This window comes from Hemiscyllium ocellatum, chromosome 8, assembly GCF_020745735.1.
Source record: "Hemiscyllium ocellatum isolate sHemOce1 chromosome 8, sHemOce1.pat.X.cur, whole genome shotgun sequence".
Classification (NCBI taxonomy): Eukaryota; Metazoa; Chordata; class Chondrichthyes; order Orectolobiformes; family Hemiscylliidae; genus Hemiscyllium; species Hemiscyllium ocellatum.
In genome coordinates this window covers 57580671-57606394 of record NC_083408.1, presented here as the reverse complement: position 1 = coordinate 57606394, position 25724 = coordinate 57580671, and the positions used below count along the sequence as shown (strand labels likewise).

Sequence of the window (25724 nt, the reverse complement as noted above, 5' to 3'; positions counted from 1 at the left end):
GGTCAGGCAGCATCCAAGGAGCAGGAGAGTCGACGTTTCAGGCATGAGCCCTTCTTCAGGAATGAGGAAAGTGTGTCCAGTAGGCTAAGATAAAAGGTAGGGAGGAGGGACTTGGGGGAGGGGCGTTGGAAATGCGATAGGTGGAAGGAAGTCAAGGTGAGGGTGATAGGCCAGAGTGGGGGTGAGGGCAGAGAGGTCAGAAAGAAGATTGCAGATTAGGAAGACAGTGCTGAGTTCGAGGGATTTGACTGAGACAAGGTGGGGGGAGGGGAAATGAGGAAACTGGAGAAATCTGAGTTCATCCTTTGTGGTTGGAGGGTTCCTAGGCTGAAGATAAGGCGCTCTTCCTCCAACCGTCGTGTTGCTATGGTCTGGCTATGGAGGAGTCCAAGGACCTGCATGCCCTTGGTGGAGTGGGAGGGGGAGTTGAAGTGTTGAGCCACGGGGTGGTTGGTCTGGGTGTCCTAGAGGTGTTCTCTGAAATATTCCACAAGTAGGCGGCCTGTCTCCCCAATATAGAGGGGGCCACATCGGGTGCAGCTGATGCAGTAAATGATGTGTGTGGAGGTGCAGGTGAATTTGTGGTGGATATGGAAGGATCCCTTGGGGCCTTGGAGGGAAGTAAGAGGGGAGGTGTGGGCGCAAGTTTTGCATTTCTTGCGGTTGCAGGGGAAGGTGCCGGGAGTGGAGGCTGGGTTGGTGGGGGGGTGTGGTCCTGTCAAAGTTCTGACCAAAGAAAGCAAGCATGCCAAACTCCTCTGGTTGATCATTTTGTGGAACAACCCCTGTAGCCCTCAATCTCTGAGATTCAACCTATCAACCATTTTAATTCTCTGTTCACATCTATCTTCGCTACTATTCTGTTCAAATGAAGATACTTTACAGTTTTCTGAAAATAACATAAATTTAACAATTTCAAATCCTAATCTGGCTTTCATTTTAGTTAGTATCGTTAGTAATATAGTTAGCAAGTTTGCAGATGACACCAAATTTGGAGGTGTAGTGGATAGTGAAGATCTTGTTCCAATGTGCCAATTGATTGTGTAGTGGCAGATAGAATTTAGTTTAGATAAATGCAAGATGCTGCATATTGGGAAAGCAAATCTTAGCAGGACTTATACACTTAATGGTAAGGTCCCAGGGAGTGTTGCTGAACAAAGAAACCTTAGAGTGCAGGTTCATAGCTCCTTGAACGTAGAGGTGCAGGTAGATAGGAGGCCTTTGGTATGCTTTCCTTTATTTGTTGGAGTATTGAGTATAGGAATTAGGAGATCATGTTGCGGCTATACAGGACATTGATTAGGCCACTTTTGGAATATTGCAGGCAACTCTGGTCTCCTTCTTATCAGAAAGATGTTGTGAAACTTGAAAGGGTTCAGAAAAGATTTACAAGGATGTTGCCAGGGTTGGAGGGTTTGAGCTATAGGAAGAGGCTGGGGCTGCTTTCCCTCGAGCACCGAAGGCAGAGTGGAGACCTCATAGAAGTTTATAAAATCATGAAGGGCATGGATATGATAAATAGACAAGGTCTTTTCCTTGGGGTGGGTGAAGTCCAGAACTAGAGGGCATAGGTTTTGGGTGAGAGAGGAAAGGTGCAAAAGGGATCTAAGGGGCAACTTTTCCACGTGGAGAGTACTATGTGTATGGAATGAGCTGCCAGAGGTAGTGGTTAAGGCTGGTACAATTGCAACGTTTAAAAGGCATCTGGATGAGTATACGAAAAGGAAGGGTTCAGAGGGATATGGGCCACGTGCTGGCAAATGGGACTAGATTAGATTGGGATATCTGATCAGCCAGGACAGTTGAACCGAAGGGTCTGTTTCCGTGCAATATGAGTATTTTGCAACCGTCATTTACACTTTTAAACCTATTTTCTTGCCCTATCTCCATCTGTTCCTCACTCATCATTCGGCATTTCATTTTTGTTTCTTTTTTCGCAGTACTTCTTCATTGTCTGTCACTCCTCGTTCTTCCTCAAAACCTGCAAATGTGTTGCTGGTCAAAGCACAGCAGGCCAGGCAGCATCTCAGGAATAGAGAATTCGACGTTTCGAGCAGAAGCCCTTCATCAGGAAAACCTGCCCGTTCTGAGAAAAGGTCATAACAAAGTTAATCTCGACTGATGGGGCAAAATCTGCTTTGTATTTCTAGGGTTCTTTTGTATTTAGCAACTACAGTAATTTGCTTTTACACTAACTGTACTGACTTGTACTATTTTTATAAATGAGTGGCACACTGGCGAAAGCTTAACCCGTCTTTTCTCTAGTTTCAGACACTGACTGACCTGTTGCCCATCCTGCTTACACTGTTCAATCTATAGATGACCTAATAATCTGCGGCGGTTGCAACTCGATAAGGCTCGGCGTGTTCAGTCATTTCCAGGAAACATTAAATCCAAGTGAGCGCGGCAGTAGAAAGTATCAGCACAAACTAACGATGAAATGAGTCATGTCGCATCTCACGTTTCAGGTAGTTGATTACAGAAACAGCTCCAGTACTGACTATGACAACAAGTAAACACAGTAAACTGCCACCCTAAACAAAGTGCAAGATTGCTGCAGGTGATGGTATCTCGTGACCCGGAAGCGCTGTTTGCCGTCGCTCGAGCTGCATTCGAATACTGGACGGTTAGGATCGCCTGTTGAAAACTCGATCGAACGGAAGTTGGAGCAGGACTGCTACGGCTGCGATGAGCTTCAACCCATATCAGTTACAGTGTACAGGGTCAGACACATTTCTGCTATAAAAATTCATGTTTGCGACAAGTAAATGACTGAGCGAATTGTTTGGATTTATAATGTTAATTAGTTAGTTAGGAAGGCTGGATGGATGGATGGGTGGGTGGCGAGTGCCAGCTGGAATTTTGTGTTGTGCCTATTGGCTGATGGTATCTGTTTATGCTGCTACCTTCAAGATCAGGGCAGTAGTTACTTCTGTGCCATTGGTGCTCTCTGTGATAAATGAATCATGATTTAATAAATAAGCAAACAGGAATTCTGGAGATCCATAATATTTTGGTCGCTATAACAATAATTAAACATAGTACACAGGGATATCAGATACTTGTGTTTGTTGCAGTTGGCTGAATGATAGATGTCCAGTTGAGTTATGCCTAAGGTTGCGAAACAAAGTTAACGAAAGAATAACGTAAACAATGATAATGATGTAGCATAGTAGTACGAATACGTGGATTTTGTTCTGGGCTAATTTATGATATTCGAGTTGAAATTGGCCATTTGTGCGATACTGATAAATTTAGTAAATAATCTACCTTGATTGATAGGATCATGAATGGTTTGCTATGTTGTGTTCGTGAGTTTGATGTCTTATGGATTGTTGTTATTATTGAATGTATTTTGTGGAAATATTTCAATCGTGGGTAATAGAATTGCACATTATTTTGGCTCGGAACAATAAATATTTATATGAAATACTAAGTGACGGTTGTAAAACGCTTTGTACTTATTTAATTAGTGAAGTTTTGTATATTTACATATTTTTTCCAAAAGCAATTTTGCTAAGACAACTTTAAAATATATTTTAATTTGCATGAATGTTACTTGAGACAATTTTGGAACAATTAGAACTCATTGAATTTTGCAAATATATCACTGATACTCAATGATTATGTCTTAGAGGAGCAAAAAATACAATTGATTACAACGCTTTATACATAATATTGTTTTATAGGTCAAGACATTCAGCTGGCTAATGCACTTTACAGCCATTGTGGTTTTTTTAAAATCCAAACTTTACTTTCATAAAAGTGTTGCTGAAGGGGGGAGATCAAGTTTTGGAGCCATGGTTCTTTTAGCTCAAAGACTCTCTTTGCTCAAAGACCAGGACCTAATGCAGATTGAAATATTGATGGGGTCGTCTCTATCTAATGGTAGTCACACTGACCTGAAATAAATTATCATATTTTGGTTTTCTGTGCTGTAACTTCTCAACATATGTCTGTGATGGCTCTCGAAGTACAATTAGCTAGTCCCATTCTTCCTACTTTTCCCCCAAAGCTTTCCCTTTTTTTCCGGATAGTTATCCAGTTCTTCTTTGAAAACTGCAATTGAATTTGTCTCGAGCACACATTCTGAGATCGTAACCATGTCATTAAAAGTCTGTAATCATGTAATTTTCAGTTCATTTTCCTTTCATATCAAATTGGTGATCTCTGTTTCATGACCTTTATGCAAATGGGAACAACGTTTTCCACATCTACCTTGTCCAGACACCTCATGATTTGTTAGACATATTCAAAATGAACTTTCAATTTTTACTGCTTTAAAGAAGGCAGCCTCAGTTTTTCAAATATTTCCATGTAACCGAGGCCCTGAATCCTTAGGACCATTCGCAAATGTTTTCTACACCCACTCTTGGTACTTGTGTATTGTTCTTGAAATGTGTTCCATTGGCTGTAGTGAGAGGTTGAATAGGCTGGGGCTGTTTTCCCTGGAGTGTCAGAGGCTGAGGAGTGACCTTATAGAGGCTTATAAAATCAGGAGGGACATGAATAGGATAAATAGACAAAGTCTTTTCCCTGGGGTGGGGTAGTCCAGAACTAAAGGGCATAGTTTTAAGATGACAGGGGAAAGATATAAAAGAGACCTAAGGGGCAACTTTTTCATACAGAGGATGGTACGTGCATGGAATGAGCTACCAAAGGAAGTGGCGGAGGCTAGTACAGTTGCAGAATTTAAAAGGCATCTGGATGGGTATATGAATAGGAATGGTTTAGAGGGATATGGGCCAGGTGCTGGCAAGTGGGACTAGATTAGTCTGGGATATCTGGTCGGCATGGATTAGTTGGACCAAAGGGTCTGTTTCCGTGCTGTACATCTCTATGACAATATTCTAGTTCAGTCAAAGTTTGTGAATGCTCGTCATAACTCCTTCCTTTGTACTCTGCCTTGCTTCGTAACGCCCAAGATCCTGTGTGCCTTATTAATCATGATATTGATCTACCCTGCCACCTTCAATAATTTGTACCCATAAGCCCTCAGTTTCTCCACTCCTATATTCATGCTTAGAACTGTATCTTTTTGTGTATGCCCTTTCTTCATTGTTCGCATCAAAACTATGACACGGCTCTCTACATCAAATTTTATCTGCCACATATTTCTTCATTGCACAAGCTTCCATCTTGTTCGAATGTATCCTCGCTGCTCAGGTTCTTGAAAGATTTTTCCATTGCAAATTGTGACATTATAAATTTTAAAATTGTATTGTGCACATCTAGGTTATTGACATTGTTCAAGAAAAGCAGAGATTTCTGATATCGTCCTCTGAAGAAACCCTGGTGAGGTAGTCATGTCATGATAATGTTCTGTGATAGTAGAACCCCAGGCTAATGCTTAACTACATGGGTTTGAATGGTGAATTTTGAATTCAGGAAAAAACTGGATATAAGAGTTAGCCCCACACCACCCAAGTTGATTGTCATAAAAATCTATCTGGTCCTTTAATATAAGTATTGAACTCATGTTGAACTTGTGTTGGTTTGGGTTTTATTAGTAGCTGGTGTGGTGTGGCTGTTGGTTGGTGTGCCACCATAATATCAATGGCTGTGACAGCCTGGTAGTTAATTCTGATATGTTCTTCATGTAGGGTAGGGTGGCCAGTGTGTTTGTAATAACTAGGCTGTTACGACCACTAGGTGTTGTGATGGTACACCAACCAGCAACCACACTACGCCAGCTACTTACCAGGAGTAAGGACTCCACACCCACAGCCTGCAGGACCAAGGTGGTATACAAAATTCCTTGTAACAACTGCATTAAGTACTACATTGGACAAACAAGTAAAAAATCTAGCCTTTCGACTTCACAAACACCAACTGGCTATTAAACAACATGATCCACTCTCCCTCATCTGCGTACACTCAGACCAAGAGAGCCACCAATTCAACTATGACAAAGTTACTATCCTCGGACAGGCCACCCAGAGACACACGAGAGTTCTTGAAAGTCTGGTTTTCAACCAAAAAGGCCATCAACTGACATAGACCCAGTGTACAATTTGCTGCAGAGAAGACCCAGAAGTGACACTCATCTCAACAGACTGGATCACACAAAAAAAACTAAGCAGGACAGAACAACAGTGCTTCACAGAAGTTGCACTGATGGTGTTACCCGCTTTGGTAATGAAACATGTGCACAATAACCCAGCAGCTCAGCAAGTTAACCAAATACCTCATCCACAACCTGAGTTACAGATTTTCACAAAAACCTTAAAACAGAAAACAAAATTTCAATGCAGAGGAGCCTCGATTATCCAGCGTTCCATGATCTGAATATTGGAATATCTGGCAAGATTGCAATGTCCTGATGCTCGGCTAAACTACGTTATCCGGCATTCGATTAACTGAACGAAATACTCCCCACCCATGTCCTTCGGATAATCAACATTTTTCTGTACATGTATGTCATGACTCTCACAATGCATTAAACACTTAAAGTTTCATGTACTTGAATATATTTTAACAAATGTTGCTGCTATAATTACTTGGCTCAACTTAACAGTAATTTTGCAGAATCTTTTCAAAAGTCAGTCAAGGGATCAGTACCTCATGTATCTCCTGATGGCATTTAATGCAAACTATTATATTACAAACTGACGCAGTAATCTTTTTTATGTATTCTGTAAGTGATCAATCCTTTTTTGTTAAAACAGGAAGGCAGAAATTACATTTCAGCAATACTTTTCAGACTACCTTCCAAGAAATTTAAAGAGAAGCTATTTATGACTTCTGAGTCAATGACCCCCATAAAGGAGTTCACGTCTGCTAATTCTTGCTTTGGACTTTGTGACTTTATCTTAAAAAGGATATTGATATCATTGGTTATTTTATAGTAAATAGTTGAATAATCTCTCTCTCTCTCTCTCTCAAATGTTCTTACAGCTGGTAAAAATAGGGAGAGATTTGTTTTTCAGATCTTTCAATCCAGAGATTATCCCCAAGTGTCTTATTACGACCTCAAAAGAGCTTTTAGCAAACAGCTAGCTTTATTAAACTGCTGCTGAATTTATCTAGTCTCCAGTCTTTCTCAGCTGAATGAAGCACATATTGCTTGTGGATTTCCTTTGGCCAGTCTCAGCTGCACTAAACTATTGGTAGCCTCCAGGGATTTTGCTTACTTTCACCTAAACTCTGCTGATTGGGGCACTTTTTCTGATTCAGCCTTCGTCCAGCTCTAAAACTGCAACAAACTTTTCTCAGCAGTTAAATAAAACTAGAGAATTGGAATAACTTCACGAAGAGGAGAGAGAGAGAGAAAAACCTGCACAGTTACCGCCTTTGCTGTTTGAATTCGTTTATCGCTGGACATTGGAGTGCATCTGGGCAAATTAACAAACAGTGAAATTCACAACTAATCTTGGAGGAACTGTTGGGTGAAGTTCACAGCGCAGAATCCGATAAGTTAATTGTTGTTTTAAGTCTGTCCAAGAGAAAGGATGCAGTAGTGGGTACAATGGATTCTTTCTTGATTATATGTTTTGGAGATAAGTCTCTTGATTAAACTTAAAATATAAGCCATAGCTAATCATTTAACCTGGGGCAGTGTTTGCTGAGGAATAAGATGGTGTTATTTTCTAGGTCTGTAAATTGTGAAGGAGCAAAAATGGCCTTTGCGGTGATATGTTCTCCTTGTCAGATGTGGGAGTTAAAAGACAGGTTAAGGGTTACTGTGGATTATATCTGCAATAAATGCTGTTGGATGCAAATCTTATCAGATCGAGTGGATCGGTTGGAGGGACAGATAGAAGCGGTGAGGAATTTGCAACAGCAACAGTATGTGATGGATGGCAGCTAGAGAAAGGGGGGAATGTCTCAGATACAGTCACATAGATGGGTTAACTCCAGGAAGAGTAAGAGAGGTAGGCAGCTAGAGCAGGAGACTTTTGTGGATATACCCATATCAAACAGCTATGCTGTTTTGGAAAATATAGGGGTGATGGAGTCTCAGGGGAACGTAGCACAAACAGCCAAGTTTCAGGTATTGAGACTGGCTCTAATGCAACGAGGGGTATGTCGACTTCCAAGAGATCAATTATGTTCGGGGATTCTGTAGTCAGAAGTACAGACAGACGTTTCTGTGGCCAGTAGAGAAAAAGCAGAATGGTGTGTTGTTTCCCTGGTGCCAGGATCAAGGATGTCTCAGAGAGGGTGCAGAATGTTCTCACGGGGGAGAGGGGCCAGCAGGAGGTCATTGTTGACATTGGAACCAACGATATTGGAAGGGAAAAGGTTGAGACTCTGAAGGGAGATTACAGAGATTTAGGTAGAAATTTAAAAAGGAGCACCTCAAGGGTAGTAATATCTGGATAACTCCCAGTGCTCCGAGCTAGTGAGAGCAGGAATAGGAGGATAGAGCAGATGAATGCATGGCTCAGGAGCTGGTGTATGGGAGAAGGATTCACATTTTTGGATCATTGGAATCTCTTTTGGGGTAGAAGTAACCTGTTCAAGAAGGACAGATTGCACCTAAATTGGAAGGGGACTAATATACTCACAGGGAAATTTGCGAGAACTGCTTGGGAGGATTTAAAATAGTATGGTGGGGTGGGACCCAGGGAGATAGTGAGGAAAGAGATCGATCTGAGACCGGTACAGCTGAGAATAGAAGTGAGTCAAACAGTCAGGGACAAGGTAGGACTAATAAATTAAACTGCATTTATTTCAATGCAAGGGGCCTGACAGGCAAGGCAGATGAACTCAGGGCATGGTTAGGAACATGGGACTGGGATATTATAGCAATTACGGAAGCATGGCTCAGGGATGGGCAGGATTGGCAGCTCAATGTTCCAGGAAACAAATGAACAGGAAGGATAGAAAGGGAGGCAAAAGACGAGGGGGAGTGGAGGTTTTGATAAAGGATAGCTTTACAGCTGTGCTAAAGGAGGATATTCCCAGAAATACATCCAGAGAAGTTATTTGGGTGGAACTGACAAAAAAGAGAGGGATGATCACCTTATTGGGATTGTATTATAGACCCCCCAATAGTTAGAGGGAAATTGAGAAACAAACTTGTAAGGAGATCTCAGCTATCTGCAAGAATAATAGGGTAGTTATAGTAGGGGATTTTAACTTTCCAAACATCGACTGGGACTGTCATAGTGTTAAAGGTTTAGATGGAGAGGAATTTCTTAAGTGCGTACAAGACAATTTTCTGGTTCAGTATGTGGATGTACCTCCTAGAGAAGGTGCAAAACTTGACCTACTCTTGGGAAATAAGACAGGGCAGGGGACTGAGGTGTCAGTGGGAGAGCACTTTGGGGCTAGTGACGTAATTCTATTCGTTTTAAAATAGTGATGGAAAAGAATAGACCAGATCTAAAAGTTGAAGTTCTAATTTGGAGAAACTGTCAAAATTGGCCTATTAGGCAAGAACTTTCAAAAGATGATTGGAGGCAGATGTTCGCAGGTAAATGGATGGCTGGAAAACGGGAAGCCTTCAGAAATGAGATAACGAGAATCCAGAGAAAGTATATTCCTGTCAGGGTGAAAGGGAAGGCTGATAGGTATAGGGAATGCTGGATGATTAAAGAAATTGAGGGTTTGGTTAAGAAAAAGAAGGAAGCATATGTCAGTTACAGGATAGATCGAGTGAATTCTTAGAAGAGTATAAAGAAAGTAGGAGTATACTTAAGAGGGAAATCAGAAGGGCAAAACGGGGACATGAGATAGCTTTGGCAAATAGAATTAAGGAGAATCCAATGGGGTCTTACAAATATATTAAGGACAAAAGGGTAACTAGGGAGAGAATAGGGCCCCTCAAAGATCAGCAAAGCGGCCTTTGTGTGGAGCCACAGAATATGGGGAATATATGAAATGAATATTTTGCATCAGTACTTACTGTGGAAAAGGATATGGAAGATATAGACTGTAGGGAAATAGATGGTGACATCTTGCAAAATGTCCAGATTACAGAGGAGGAAGTGTTGGATGTCTTGAAACGGTTAAATTGGATAGATTCCCAGGACCTGATCAGGTGTACCCGAGAACTCTGTGGGAAGCTAGAGAAGTGATTGCTGGGCCTCTTGCTGAGATATTTGTATCATCGATAGTCACAGGTGAGGTGCCGGTAGATTGGAGGTTGGCAAATTGGTGCCACTGTTTAAGAAGGCCAGGGAACTATAGACTGGTGAGCCTGACCTTGGTGGTGAGCAAGTTGTTGGAGGGAATCATGAGAGACAGGATGTACATGTGTTTGGAAAGGCAAGGATTGGGGATAGTCAACATGGCTTTGTGCCATGGGAAATTTTTCTCATAAACTTGATTGAATTTTTTGAAGAAGTAACAACGAAGATTGATGAGGGTGGAGCAGTATATGTGATCTATATGGACTTCAGTAAGGCATTCGAAACGGTTCCCCATGGGATACTGATTAGCAAGGTTAGAACATGGGCGGCACGGTGGCACAGTGGTTAGCACTGCTGCCTCACAGCGCCTGAGACCCGGGTTCAATTCCCGACTCAGGCGACTGACTGTGTGGAGTTTGCACGTTCTCCCCGTGTCTGCGTGGGTTTCCTCCGGGTGCTCCGGTTTCCTCCCACAGTCCAAAGATGTGCGGGTCAGGTGAATTGGCCATGCTAAATTGTCCGTAGTGTTAGGTAAGGGGTAAATGTAAGGGTATGGGTGGGTTGCGCTTCGGCGGGTCGGTGTGGACTTGTTGGGCCGAAGGGCCTGTTTCCACACTGTAAGTAATCTAATCTAATCTAATCTCATGGAATACAGGGAGAACTAGCCATTTGGATACAGAACTGGCTCAAAGGTAGAAGACATAGGGTGGTGGTGGAGGGTTGTTTTTCAGACTGGAGGCCTGTGACCAGTGGAGTGCCACAAGATCGGTGCTGGGACCTCTACTTTTTGTCGTTTACATAAATGATTTGGATGTGAGCATAAGAGATACAGTTAGTAAGTTCGCAGATGACACCAAAATTGGAGGTGTAATGGACAGCGAAGAGGGTTACCTCCGATTACAACAGGATCTGGACCAGATGGGCCAATGGGCTGAGAAGTGGCAGATGGAGTCTAATTCAGATAAATGCAAAATGCTGCATTTTGGGAAAGCAAATCTTAGCTGGATTTATACACTTAATGGTAAGGTCCTAGGGAGTGTTGCTGAACAAAGAGACCTTGGAGTGCAGGTTCATAGCTCCTTGAAAGTGGAGTCGCAGGTAGATAGGATAGTGAAGAAGGCATTTGGTATGCTTTCTTTTATTGGTCAGAGTTTCTAGTACAGGAGTTGGGAGGTCACCTTGTGGCTGTACATGACATTGGTTAGGCCACTGTTGGAATATTGTGTGCAATTCTGATCTCCTTTCTATTGGAAAGATGTTGTGAAACTTGAAAGGGTTCAGAAAAGATTTACAAGGATGTTGCCAGGATTGGAGGATCTGAGCCACAGGGAGAGGCTGAACAGGCTGGGGCTGTTTTCCCTGGAGCGTTGGAGGCTGAGGGGTGACCTTATAGAGGTTTACAAAATTATGAGGTGCTTGGCTAGGATAAATAGACAAAGTCTTTTCCCTGGGGTCAGGGAGTCCAGAACTAGAGGGCATAGGTTTAGGATAAGAGAGGAAAGATATAAAAGAGACCTAAGGGGCAACTTTTTCAAGCAGAGTGTGGTACGTGTATTGAATGAGCTGCCAGAGGATGTGGTGGAGGCTGGTACAATTGCAACATTTAAGAGGCATTTGGATGGGTATATGAATAGGAAGGGTTTGGAGGGATATGGACCGGGCACTGGCAGGTGGGATTAGATTGGGTTGGGATATCTTGTCGGCATGGACAGGTTGCCCCGAAGAGTCTGTTTCCATGCTGTACATCTCTGTCTCTATGACTGCATTCCTGTCACAAAGTCGCCCTTTATTTACGCATGCATAGAACATGATGCTGACCCAGTTAGCACAGGACTGGCTTCTAGAGTGAGCAGAACACCTGACAATCCTGTTTTATTTTCGTGGTCCAATTATATTTAATGCTTTTGTAAAAATGAGTTTACGCAGCTTACAATTCACTCTAGAATCATGTAAATAAACGTACGTCTTAGCTTCACTTAGTAGCTTCGCCATTTTTGTTTCTTGTCCATTTTTTTGTTTAAAAACGGAGACAATGATTAACCTCAGTAACCCACATGGGAGACGTATCAAAAATATTAAATGTACTTTTCAGCCTTTTTAAAAGGGTAGTCTTTTTCCTTTCAGACCAGAAAAAAAGTCAGCACACAGAAAATCCATCTTTCAACTCAAAACAACAGCTTTTTTTAATATGCCCCTTAAACTTTTGTCTGTGATGCCAGAACAATCCTGTTTTTATCTATCAGCCAGGACTCTCTGATTGGACTATGTCAACAGCCCCAATCAGGGAACTCTTATTCTGAGTCTCTTCCCCTTTTAGTTCTGGGATGTAGGCCTTTTTCCTGTGGCTTCTCCTGGGGCATTTTCACACCAGGTCTAGTTCCTCGAACTCTGTTTTGGATGCTGTTAGTGTATACTGTATCGAAGCCTCTTGCTCATGGAACATCTTGGCTGAAACTCCTTATCTTCGGGTGGTAAAGCCATTGAGGCTAGCACATCTGCCGTTTCCATCTCATCCTCTGAAGTTTCTTCAACATTAGGTGGGGGCGGGGGGGGGGGGGGGGGGGCGCGGCGGCGGAGTGGGAACCCATAGATTTTGACAGCCTGTTGTTTTGACAGCAAGCATGTTCTGAGGGGACAGTTATGTTTCGCTCCTGCACTGCTCCAGCTTTCATGTGGTCAGTGTGCTTGTTCAGTGCCGTTTCTCCTACCTGAACTTCGTACATCATGGGACCTGGTCTCACATTGAGCATACCTTTTAACCATACACGGCCATTTCCGTGGTTTTGACACCAAACATCACCGTTTTGAAGGAAACTGCCTCTCTTACTTAAATGAGTTTTGCTGCTATTTTACCCACCAGACCCCCCCCCCCTCCCCCAAAAAAAGCCCCTCTAGGTCTGAAAAGACCAGAGTCAACCTGGTGCAGAGTATTCTCCTCATCAGCAGTCTGCTGGAGCTGTCTCTGTAGTTGGGTCAGGGGTGGCCTTACAATTAAACCAGAACTGCGGCAGTTTGGTAGTGAGTGAAGATGTCAGCTGTTTATTTCAATCTGCCTTTGAAGTTTGGACTGCTCTTTCTGCCAGACCTTTAAAGTATCAACGAATGAAGCTGTCTTTGCATGCTGCATGCCATTTGACTTAAGGAAATACTTGAATTCCCTGCTGGTAAATGATAACCTATTGTCTGTGACCAAAGCCTCCAGGAGTCTATGTATTGCAAAAGATGCTTGCACCTTTTCAATCATTGTCCCCATGTTGAATGAATGAACGTAGTGCATATAAGTGACGTTGAATGGGCGTTGACAATTACTAAAAATATAGACACCATGAAAGGACCATAGTCAGCATTGAACCAAATCTAGGGTTTATGCGGTGGAGAAGTGCTCACGGTACTTTTTGTCCTTGGCACTACCCCACAAATGCAACCATGTCAGCATCCAATCCTGGCCACCAGACATAACGTTTTGCCAACATTTTCATTTTGGAGACCCTTAGATGACCCTGGTGGAGTTCAGCCCATACCAAGCGGTAATCTTTGCTCGAGCCAATCACTGTTTTTCTCCATAATAATGTGCCATTCTCAATGATGATTTTGTCTCACCAGGTTTAAGAAGGTTTCAGCTCTGGTTGTGATGGCCCTTTTGGTTTCCCCATCACCATCTGCTGTTTTAGTTTTGTCGGGACTGGATCAATATCACAGTTTGAAAGATGGAGGACGGGAAAATTTTCTGGCTGTAACAGGCTGTTCCTTCTTTGAGGTATTTTAGGTGTTGGAGGTGATTTCTTCAAATTCCAGGAGCAGCAATTACTGTTTTATATGCTGTTGCATTGCTTTGGAACTTTGGAGAAAAAGAAGTCAAAACAACAGCACTTTTAAAAGTGAGGAGACAGACGAAGGCAGCACATGGTGAGGTCAATGCAGTCGGGGGGAGATAGAGAGAGAGAAACCCACACTGCTAACTAACACAGCAGTGAACCTGCACAGTTACTGCCTTAGCTGTTTGAATTCATGTATCGCTGGACATCGGAGTATATCCGGGAAAAGTAACGAACAATGAAATTCACAACTAATCTTAAAGGAACCTGTTTGGAAGAGGTCATAGCACAGAAACTGATAAATTTATATTTTAAGTATGGCCTTACAGTAAGTCTGCAGTAGTGAGTAGAGTGGGTTCTTTCTTGATTTATATGTTTTATTGAGATATGTCTTGTGGTTAAACTTAAAAATATAAGCTGTAGGTATTAAGTTAGCCTAGAACTGTGTTTTGTAGAGGAATAAGACAGTGCTAATTTCTGGGTCTGTAGATTTGAAAGAAGCAAAAATGGCCTTTAGTGGAGTGATATGCTCTTTTTGTCAGATGTGGGAGTTTAGGGAGAGTTTATGGGTTACTGTGGATTATATCAGCAATAAATGCCATTGGTTGCGAATCCTATCAGATTGAATGATTTGGTTGAAGAGACACTAGAGGCAATGCGGAATTTCAAGAGCAAGTGGGTGTGACGGATGGCAGTTACAGGAAGGGAGAAAAGTTGCAGATACATTCACATGGATGGGTTAACTCCAGGAAAGGTAAGAGAGGTCGGCAGGTAATGCAGGAGACTTTTGTGGCTATCCCCATTTCTAACAAGTGTGCTGTTTTGGAAAATGTAGGGGGTGATGGATTCTCAGGAGAATGTAGCATGAACAACCAAATTTCTGGTAACAAGACTGGTGCTAATGCAATGAGGGTCTGAGGAGCAGGAAAATCGACGTTTCGAGCAAAAGCCCCTCATCAGGAATAGATTCTATTCCTGATGAAGGGCTTTTACCCGAAACGTCGATTTTCCTGCTCCTCGGATGTTTCCTGAACAGCTGTGCTTTTCCAGCACCACACTAATCTAGAATCTGGTTTCAAGCATCTGAAGTCATTGTTTTTGCCTATCTAATTCAATGAGGGGTATGTGGGGTTCCAAGAAATCAATTATGTTAGGGGACTATCTAGTCTGAGGCACAGACAGACGTTTCTGTGGCTAGCAGCGAAAAATCAGAATGGTGTGTTGCCTCCCTGGTGCCAGGATCAAGAATGTCTCATAGAGGGCGCAGAATGTTCTCAAGGAGAAGAGGAACTGGCAGGAGGTCATTGTACACATTGGAACCAATCACATAGGAAGGGAAAAGAATGAGTTTCTGAAGGGAGAATATAAGAGAGTTAGGCAGGAATTTAAACAGGAGGCCCCCAAGAGTAGTAACATCTGGATTACTCCCAGTGCTACGAGCTAGTGAGGGCAGGAATAGGAGGATAGAGCAGATGAATGCATGGCTGAGGAACTGGTGTATGGGAGAAGGATTCACATTTTTGGATCATTGGAATCTCTTATGGGGTAGAAGTGACCTGTACAAGAAGGACAGATTGCACCTGAATTGGAAGGGGATGAATATACTGGCAGGGAGATTTGCTAGATCTGCTCAGGAGGATTCACACTATTAAGTTGGGGGTCTGGGATGCAGGGAGACAGTGAGGAATGAAATCAATCTGAGACTGGTACAGTTGAGAAAAGAAGCAAATCAAACGGTCAGGCAGGCAGGGACGAAGCAGAGAATGAGGTAGGACTGATAAATTAAGCTGCATTTATTTCAATGCAAGAGGCTGGAGAGGGAAGGCAGATGAACTCAGGGCATGGTTAGCAATATGGGACTGGGATATCTTAGTAATTACAAAGACATGACTCAGGGGTGGATAGGACTGGCAGCTTAATGTTCCAGGATACAGGAAGCACAGAAAGAGAGGCAAGAAAGGAGGGGGAGTGGAGTTTTTGATTAGGGAAAACATTACAGTTGTACTGAGGGAGGATATTCCTGGAAATACATCCAGGGAAGTTATTTGGGTGGAACTGAGAAATAAGAAAGGGATGATCACCTTATTGGGATTTTATTATGAACCCCCTAATAGTCAGAGAGAAATTGAGAAACAAATTTGGAAGGAGATCTCAGTTATCTGTTAAGAATAGGAGGGTCATTATGATAGGGGATTTAAACTTTCCAAACATAGACTGGGACTGCCATAGTGTGAAGGGTTTAGATGGAGAGGAATTTAAGTGTGTACAAGAAATTTTCTGATTCACTATGTGGATGTATCTACTAGAGGAGGTGCAAAACCTGACCTACTGTTGGGAAGTAAGGCAGGACAGGTGACTGAGGTGTCTGTGGCAGAGCACTTTGGAGCCAGTGACCATAATTCTATTAGTTTTAAATAGTGGTGGAAAAGGATAGACCAGATCTAAAAGCTGAAGTTCTAAATTGGAGGAAGGCTAATTTTGACAGTATTAGGCAAGAACTTTCAAAAACTGATTGGGGGCTCGAAAGGGATGGCTCGAAAATGGAAAGTCTTCAGAAATAAGATAACCAGAGTCCAGAGACAATATATTCCTGTTAGGATGAAAGGAAAGGCTGGTAGGTGTAAGGAATGCTGGATGACTAATGAAATTGAGGGTTTGGTTAAGAAAAAGAAGGAAGCATAGACAAGATAGATCAAATGAATCCTTAGAAGAGTATAAAGGCAGTAGGAGTATACTTAAGAGGGAAATCAAGGGGCAAAAGGGGACATGAGGTAGCTTTGGCAAAATAGTTAAGGAGAATCCAAAGGATTTTTACAAATACATTAAGAACAAAAGGACCTCTCAAAGATCAGCAAGGTGGCCTTTGTGTGGAGTTGCAAGAGATGGGACAGATACTAAATGAGTATTTTGCATCAGTGTTTACTGTGGAAAAGGATATGAAGATATAGAATTTAGGGAAATAGATGGTGACATCTTGAAAAATGTCTATATTACAGAGAAGTGCTGGATGCCTTGAAATGCATAAAAGTGGATAAATCCCTAGGACCTGATCAGGTGTGCCCTAGTACGCTGGGAAGCTGGAGAAGTGATTGCTGGGCCTCTTGCTGAGATATTTGTATCATCAATAGTCATAGGTGAGGAACCGAAAGACTGGAATTTGGCTAACGTGGTGCCACTGTTTCAGAAAGGTGGTAAGCACAAGCCAGGGAACCATAGACCAATGAGCCTCACATCAGTGATGAGCAAGTTGTTGAAGGGAATTCTGAGGGACAGGATGTACATGTATTTGGAAAGGCAAGGACTGATTAGGGCTAGTCAACATGGCTTTGTGTGTGGGAAATCATATCTCACAAACTTGATTGAGTTTTTTGAAGAAGTAACAAAGAGGATTGATGAGCAGAGTGGTAGATGTGATGTACATGAACTTCAGTAAGGCGTTCGACAAGGTTCCCCATGTGAGATTGGTGAGCAAGGTTAGAATACAGGGAGAACTTGCCATTTGGATACAGAACTGGTAAAAGGTGGTGGTGGAGGGTAGTTTTTCAGACTGGAGGTCTGTGACCAGTGGAGTGCCACAAGGATCAGTGCTGGCTCTTTTCGTCATTTATATAAATGATTTAGCTGTGAGCAAAAGTGGTAAGTTTGCAGATGACACCAAACTTGGAGGTGTAGTGGACAGCAAAGAAGATTATCTGAGATTACAATGGGATCTTGACCAGATGGGTCAATGGGCTGAGAAATGGCAGATTGAGTTTAATTTAGCTAAATGTGAGGTGCTACATTTTGGGAAAGCAAATCTTGGCAGGACTTATAGACTGAATGATAAGGTCATAGGGAATGTTGCTAAACAAAGAAACCTTGGAGTGTAGGTTCATAGTTCCTTGAAAGTGGAGTTGCAGATAGATAGGATAGTGAAGAAGGCATTTGGTATACTTTCCTGGTCAGAGTATTGAGTACAGGAGTTGAGAGGTCATGTTGCGGCTATACTGGACTTCGGTTAGGCCACTTTTGGAATATTGCATGCAATTCTGGTCTCGTTCCTCTCGAAAGGATGTTGTGAAACTTGCATGGAAAGAGTCTGTTTCCATGCTGTACATCTCAATGAAAGTCAAATCTTCCTTCTCTACCTGGGTGTATCTTCATTCAGCAACAGCCAAAGTCCAGGAGGCATATGCTTTTGGGCATTCCTCTTCACTGGCCCACCAGTGAGTCAACACTATCCTAATAATGTAGGAAGAGGCATTACATGTCAGGACCACCTCTCACTTTGAATCATAGTGGGCCAATACCTTTAGATGACATTGCTGCTTCTTTGCTTTCCGAAAGGCTATGTCTTGGCTATGAGACTCTCTCCAATGCTGACCCTTGTTTTGATAGTAAGTGTAGGAGTGCCAAGTTACATATGAATTTTCTGTAATAATTCACCAACCCAAAGACAGACTGAAGTTCTGGTATAGACACTTTATCTTCCAACAGATCTAATCCGGTCTTGTTGGTCCTGTAGTCCAAGTATGTCTCTTGAGGTGCCTGGAACACACATTTCTCCCTCCTGAAATGTAGCCCTGCCTTGCAGAAACATTTAAGCATGATGTCCAAGTTCTCGAAATGCTCTTTATTAGTCTTCCTAGTTATTAGCATGTCATCTAGAAAAGTGGTGACTGGGGTAGAGCTTGTGAAATATTCTCCGTGGTCTGCTGGAAGATGGCACAGGCTGATGAAAGCTGATAAGGCAGTCTCGTAGAATAGTACAAACCCTTACTGATATTAATTGTAGCATGCTTTGTGGAATCTTCATCTAATTGTAATTGCAGGTACACATGGCTCATGTCTAGCTTCCTGAAGGACAGCCTCACGGCCAGTTTTGCGTACAATTACTCTCTATGTGAGGGATTGAGTGGTTATCAAGCTGCGAAAAATGATTTGCCATTTATTTGCAATCCCCACAAAAGGTGTACCAATCCGTTGGGCTTCACTATCTGTATGACTGATGCTGCCCATTCCACCAACTGGTTTGATGATTCCTTTGCTTTCCAGCCTCCTGATTTCTGCCTCTACTTTACTTTGCACATAAGGCAAATGGCACTGGTGAGACTTGCAGAATCATGGAAATGCTTCTTGGTCAAGCTCGCCTTGGCAGTGTGGCATCATATTCAAGTAAACCAACAAGAATTGATGAGTGACAAAAGTAGCCTCTTTTATTCAGCAATCACAATATAAGTTCGAAGCAGCAATATAATCCTGAAATACAGTTCTTATAATAATTAAAAATCCAAAACTATGGTGTTCAAACCTTCACAGAGGTTTGAAAGGCTTCTGTCCTGGGAGATGGGGGATGGGTTAAAACATGTGCGAAGTGCTAGCTGTTTCTTCTGATGGATTAAGGGGTGCCTGTCTGGTTTTCTTACATAATTGAGAGGTCTTTTGTCTTTTAAATTGTTAAATGTTAATACAAATATTAGGCCTATATGCTTTAAATAAGAAAGGATATTAAACTGATTACTGCAGCTGCGTTGTGAGATTTATTTACTATTTGCTAGTATGAGTTTCATTCATTCATGTAATTTCATGGAAGCCCTGTTTGTCAGTTAGCTTCTGAAAGGCTAAATGGACCAGTTAAAAGGCATTTAACCAGTACTTAATCTATTCAGCTCCAGGAGATGCATGGTAAGGGCTGATTAATATTATAATATTTCGTGGAGACTTGACGGGGATGGTATTGTTTTGTATGCCACATTTATTCATAGATTGTAGCTAAGGCTGATAAGATGTGAAAATGCACTAAAATGTAGTGAGCTGGTGAGTGAGTTAAAGATAACCTATAACACAACATCTCACAACACCTTCGATGGTCCTGAGATCTTCCTGAAAAACATCAGGGTATTTAATTAGGATTTCACTCAGGTAGCAATTTGCTAATCGAAAAATGTTCAGCCAATCAAGCTGAATCCTTTGCAACCAATTTTGCTTTATCAAGCTTTGGCCCATGCATTTTACTACAATTAGTGGTAACTAAACCAGCTACTTCTCATAAGAGACCAGGAGCAAAGTTGTACCTGTAATCAGTAGGAATTCTGCACTATAGGTTCTCAACTAGGCTGAGGTCTTACACAAACTTAAGTGTTGGAGTCCAGAGCAAATTTTAGTAAAAACTGTTTGTGCCATCACTGATACAGTTGTGCTGATATCGGCCTCCATTAAAACTGGGTGACTATGTAACCAGAAGTTTATTTTGATTTATTCTGATTTGGATATTGCAAAGCAATTTAATGGTTCAAAACCAGTTGTAGATGGACTTTCCAGGGTATGCATTTTCCTGGGTACTGGCCTATGAAGTCTCTTAGGCAATTCGGGCCTACTGTGAATCTTTTGTTGTCTTGAGCCTGCGTACTGGCAGAAATTACAGTGCTTGGTGGCCTGGATCGTTGAGAAAATTTGGCTAAAGATTGGCAAATGTCCTAAAGCTGTCAGCTTGGATTACTGGATTTTGGTCTTCTTTTCATTCCATTTATGCTGGGCTGCAGATTAATGAGCTGAGCCTCCTTGACTGCTCTGGTGATGTTGTTACGAGTAAAAGGGTGCTATCCAAAAAAGCCACCTGGGAAAAATTACCTGAAAATTGATGTCAACTCAGCTGGGGAAGTCCTCATAGAAATTTCTTTTGCATTAACAAAATGTAGAATTTTTTTTTGAAATCCCAGTAAAATCCTACTTTTCAACAGGTATGTTTTGGCTTTCTTTGTTTCATTCTAAGTGGTTGTGTAAAGTGGGATTGAGCCAGTGTTTGACAGTTAAAATTTTTCCAGTAGCCCTGTTTCTTTTAGTGCTTCGACCCCTAAAAAATGGATTTTTTAAAAAAAATTCGATACTACAACAGCTTCTTTTAATGTATTGAGTGCATTCTTAAAATGTACATTTTATAAAACACCATGAAAACTTTTTAAAAACAATTTGTGTGATCTTTTGATTTCATCAGACCTCCAGGTGGAGCTATTTGCTAAGGAACAGAATATAGGTCATATACTTCAATGCAGGCCTAGGCTAATGTTTCGAAGCCATTATTCCAGAATTGAAAATATGTTATTGTAATGTTTTCCTTATTTATCCTTCAGTGAAAACAATTACTTGGTACATGTTCACATTTTTATTTGGTTTGTGTTTTTGTCTCCAAAATCAATATTCAGGCCCGTGTACCCCTCTCTTTACTGGCTTGCGCCCTTTTTTTTTGACTTTCTGGTTCGCTTTCTGACACCATCTTGCCCCCTTGATTGTCTGCTAGTGTTTCCCTTCAACCGACAGCCCGCTTGCACCTCAACTGATCATTTGCTGACATGTCATCCTTGCCCCACACCCCACCCCAACCGTCATCCTCATCCAAACTGATGCTTGCTCCCTGGTCTCCTTATCTCTCCTACAAAGTAAAATAATCTTTCCACATCCACCTTGGAATGTCTCTTAAGAATCATGTATTTTTCAATAAAGTGCCCTCTCACTCTTAATTCCAACAAATGGAGGCTGATCCTACTGTACCTTTTCTTCATAATGTGGAGGCTCCGGTATTGGACAGGGGTGCACAAAGTCAAAAATCACTCAACACCAGGTTATAATTCAAGAGGTTTATTTGAAACTATAAGCTTTTGGAGCCCCCAGCCTTTTCTCGGGCAGCTCGTGAGAGATAATACATCGGACACAGAATTTATAAGAGATCAAAAAGTCATACAACTTATGTGAATGTATTGAAAAAATCTAGATGGTTATTGTTATGAAGATGTGGGGAACTTTACCTTTTTAAGAGGGTTAAAAGCAACAGAGCTACCTGACAGCACCAAGTGTTCTGAAAAAAGATATAATGTAACCTTTTGGTTCAGCAGCCAGCGTAGCCGGTTGCCTGAGACAAAAACAGATTCAAATAGGCCACTCAGTTTAAATTATAACTTCCCAAAAAAATGCCAAACTCCAATCCAGTTTAAATTTAGTATATTGCCAACCTTAAAAGCCAATGACTTGGTCTGATGTTTTGGAGGTATAAGACCGGGGAAAATTGAACAGTTGGGAGGAGAAGTGCCTAGCCACCAGCATGTAGAGACTGCCTGAAAAATAACTCTCATCAAGGTACCTTTATTGATCAGTAACCTGTGAAACCGAATCCCCAAGAAGAATCCAAAAGCTGCTTGGTTTTGGAGATAAGAAGTTTTGTTTTGTAAATCCTAATCTGGATTTTTATCGGACCAATATTGTAGAGGGGAAAATCAAGGATAGGTTAGTGGAAGGAGTTGGAAATAGTTATTAATTTATTCTTTGTTATACTTTAAGAAATAAAGTTGTTAATTTTTACTTTAAATATTTCTTGTCCTATCTCATTTTCAGATTACTGCACAGGATAAATCTTTTTTCTGTGTTGCTGGTTTAAAGCAGAAAGATTTACTGAAGATAATTTCAGTCAGACTCCAGTTTGAGATTTAAACAGACTTGAAACATAGCCTCACATGTTTCAAGCCCTAAAATGCATTGTCTGATCCAAGGTATCACCTTTATTCTGATAAAACTTGAAGTTATCTTGGGGCAGTGACTTGAAAGAAATTCTGGGACTTAGATACTAATCAATCAAAACCTGTACCTCCATTCTAACTGAGTAAAGATGTATTAGCCATCTAGTTTGTTCAATACATTCACATAAGTGATATGACCCTTTGATCTTTTACTTATAAATTCTCTGTTTGATGTATTCTTTCTCAATAGCTGCCTGTGGAAGGAGCAGGGACTCTGAAAGCTTGTGGTTTCAAATAAATCTATTGAAGTATTTCCTGGTGATTTTTGACTTTCTCAGCACAAGACAGTCCCTGCATAATTGGTATCAAACTAGTGAACCTTCTCTGGACTGCCTCGAATACAGTATATATTTTCTTAGATAAGGGGCCGTAAACTATCTAACATTCCAGTGCTTCTAATGTTTGACCAGTGCTCTATAGTTTCGGCTTAACCTTTCTACTTTTGTACACCATCCACTTTGAAATAAGGGCCAACTTATATTTCCCCTCTCTGTTAGCCACAAAACTCCCAAATCCCTCTGTTCCATAACTTTCATGCAGTCTTTCTCCATTTAAATAAGTTGCTCCTCTATTCTTCCTGCCAAAGTACATAACCTCACATTTTTCCACATTATATTCCATCTGCCAAGTTTTTGCCCCCTCATTTAACCTATATATACCCCTCTGCGGAGTCTGTGCTATTCTAATTGCTTGCCTTTTTTCTCCATTGTTTATTTCTCTTTTTTTTCAATGGTATCTATCTATGTTATGAGTCAAGAATTGTGTTAAATGTATCCTGTTATCCCTGAACTGTCTTTTCTGTTAAATTCATTTCCCACTCCACTCCATTTTTTTCTGTAATGGCTCTAACTTCATAGCTGCTGACCTCTATGTGCAGGTAATAGGTAATATAAATTTATTTACATTATTCCAAGTGCTATGTGCAGTCAAGTAAAGAGCTATTAGACCATTGGTTTTTCTTTTGACAGTTCTACATCCACCACTTTTGACCTGATTTATTGCTAGTTTCTTATCTTTATAATCTCTATTCCTTTGTGTCCCACTCTATTGTCATCCAAATAGCTCCCCTTTAATTTTGCCATATTCTGTTGCTTTGTAAACCTATATTTTCTCTCTCCCAAACCCTCAACTAAAGTAAACCCTCTCAACAGCCTAATTAGTTGATTGATCAGGACACTGGTTCTAGATTAATTGAAGTGAGTCACTGAATCTGTTTCTTTCTCCCCTGTACTGGTGCCAGTGTCCCATGAGCTGAAACCCTTTCCACTCTTTTGATCCATGCATTTAATTTCTTTATTTACTTTGCATTAGTTTGCCCATGGTCAGCTAGTAATCCTGAGATTATTGCATTGGAGGTCAGTTTTTTTCCTTTTGTTTTTAACCGTTTCAGCTATTTCAGCAGGTCGCACTTTTATAGTTAAGTCCTAGTTTGCAGGAAGCGGTTGGAAGGCAGAACCGCAGCAGCACAGTAAGCATAAACCTCAGTGAGCTCAGGGATTGCGGTCTAGTCTGTGGGGAGTGGTCAGAAGGGGGAACAGCGGCAGCACAGTAAGTATAAAACTTGGTGCACATTGTAGCTGTGAAAAAGTACTGGAGTGATGTCACAGGGAAGCTGAGACCTGATTGGCTGTTAGGAAATCTGTGCGAAATTTGTAAAAGACCATAGAAAGAAGTATTAAGAAATTAATTAATACATTTATAAATGTAATAAAGTAATTAATTAAGTAGCGATGGCTGGGCAGGTGATGTGTTGTAGCTGCATTATGTGGAAACTGGTTGATCCCATTATGAGCTGCAGTGACCACATCCGCAGCCAAGTGTTGGTTGTTGGAAGAACTCCGACTCAGAATTGATGAACTGGAATCTGAGCTTTAGACACTGTGGCACACATGGGAAGGGGAGAAGTACCTAAATGCATTGTTTCAGGAGGCAGTCACATCTAGAAGATTATGTAGTTCAAAGTCTGACAGTGATCAGGAACAGCAGGGTGTGTTTGCAAGTGAGGCAGGTAGAGGGATCCTGAGTTCAGGAACAAAGAAGGCCTAGCTCCTCACCTTGCCTAACAGGTGTGAGGTGCTTGCTCCCTGTGTGGATGAGGAAAAGGATTATGGGGAGTATGAGCCAGCTGTTGACATTGCTGTGGTGCAGGAGCCATTCAAGTGGGTGATCAAAAAGACAAGTGGTAGTTGTCAGGGATTCTATAATGAGATGGATTAATAGCATCCTTCATAAGCAGGATCAAGAGTCCTGCATGGAATGTTGACTGCCTGGTGCCAGGGTACAGGATATCTCTGATCTGCTTGAAAGGATATTGAAGTGGGAGGACGAGGATCCAGTTGTTGGCATAAGCAGCATAGGCAAGGCTAGGAAAGAGGACCTGTTCAGGGAATTTCATGTATTAGGAATGAAATTGAGGAACAGGCCCTCAAGGATTATAATCTCTGGATTACTATGTGAGCCACGTGCAAATGGGCAGAGGGATGAGAAAATTGAGACAGTAAACATATGGCTAAAGGAGTGGTGTGGAAAAGAGGGGTTCCATTTCATGCGGTATTGGCATCAGTTTTGGAACAAGAGGTATCTGTACCGATCTGTACTAATCTGTAACCAGTGTTCTAGCGAAAAGGATAAATAAGGTGGTCACTGTTACTTTCATTTTTCTTGAGATTCTTACAAGATGCAACACAGCAAATTTTGTGAATAGCCAAAATTTATTAAGCAAGTACAAGCTGTGGAGGAGCCCTTAACACACTTTGCAATACTTGCAAAGCCATGTCAAGGGATTTCTCTGAACAAAGGGACAGCTCCTCCTTTATACAAAATCTTTACATCACAGTCAGTAATGCCCACAAGACAACCCCTAGCCCCATACCCACAGTCGCATGCCATTCAAGACACAATGTAGTGATCACCTCATTTCTGGAGATAATGTAACGTAAATCATTTCTTAATGGCCAAATCTGTTGTGATACTTTTTTTTAAACTGCAGGGAGTAGTCAGAATTTTAATTGCAATGTTCTTATTGATTTTGGAATAGGGATGATAATGTAATTCTTTTACTGTGAATAAGTAGGAAATGCCCATGCAAATTGCTCTGAATGATGAGGGATGGGAATATAAATTCCTTACATTTTACCTATAAGACAGAGACATACCACCTTTAAAGCAGAGGCATACCACCCTAGCTTCGGGACTTCTAGTTTCTCACAGGTCAGCAGAGCAAATTAACCCTTTAACATCTCAGTCACTAGGACTTTATACTATTAGGAAGGAAAGAGGAAAAC

The 25724-nt window shown here is 41.5% G+C and overlaps 1 protein-coding gene across 1 annotated transcript in view; it reads left to right on the top strand.

The window, feature by feature from the left end:
• Positions 1-2653: 2653 nt before the first annotated feature.
• The window catches only part of mipol1 (mirror-image polydactyly 1), a 411230-nt gene continuing 388159 nt past the window's right edge, over positions 2654-25724 (top strand). The window contains exon 1 of the mRNA XM_060828394.1: positions 2654-2723. Within this exon, the coding sequence (XP_060684377.1) occupies positions 2689-2723 (35 nt within the window). The 5' untranslated portion in view covers positions 2654-2688. The remainder of the gene's footprint in view (positions 2724-25724) is intronic.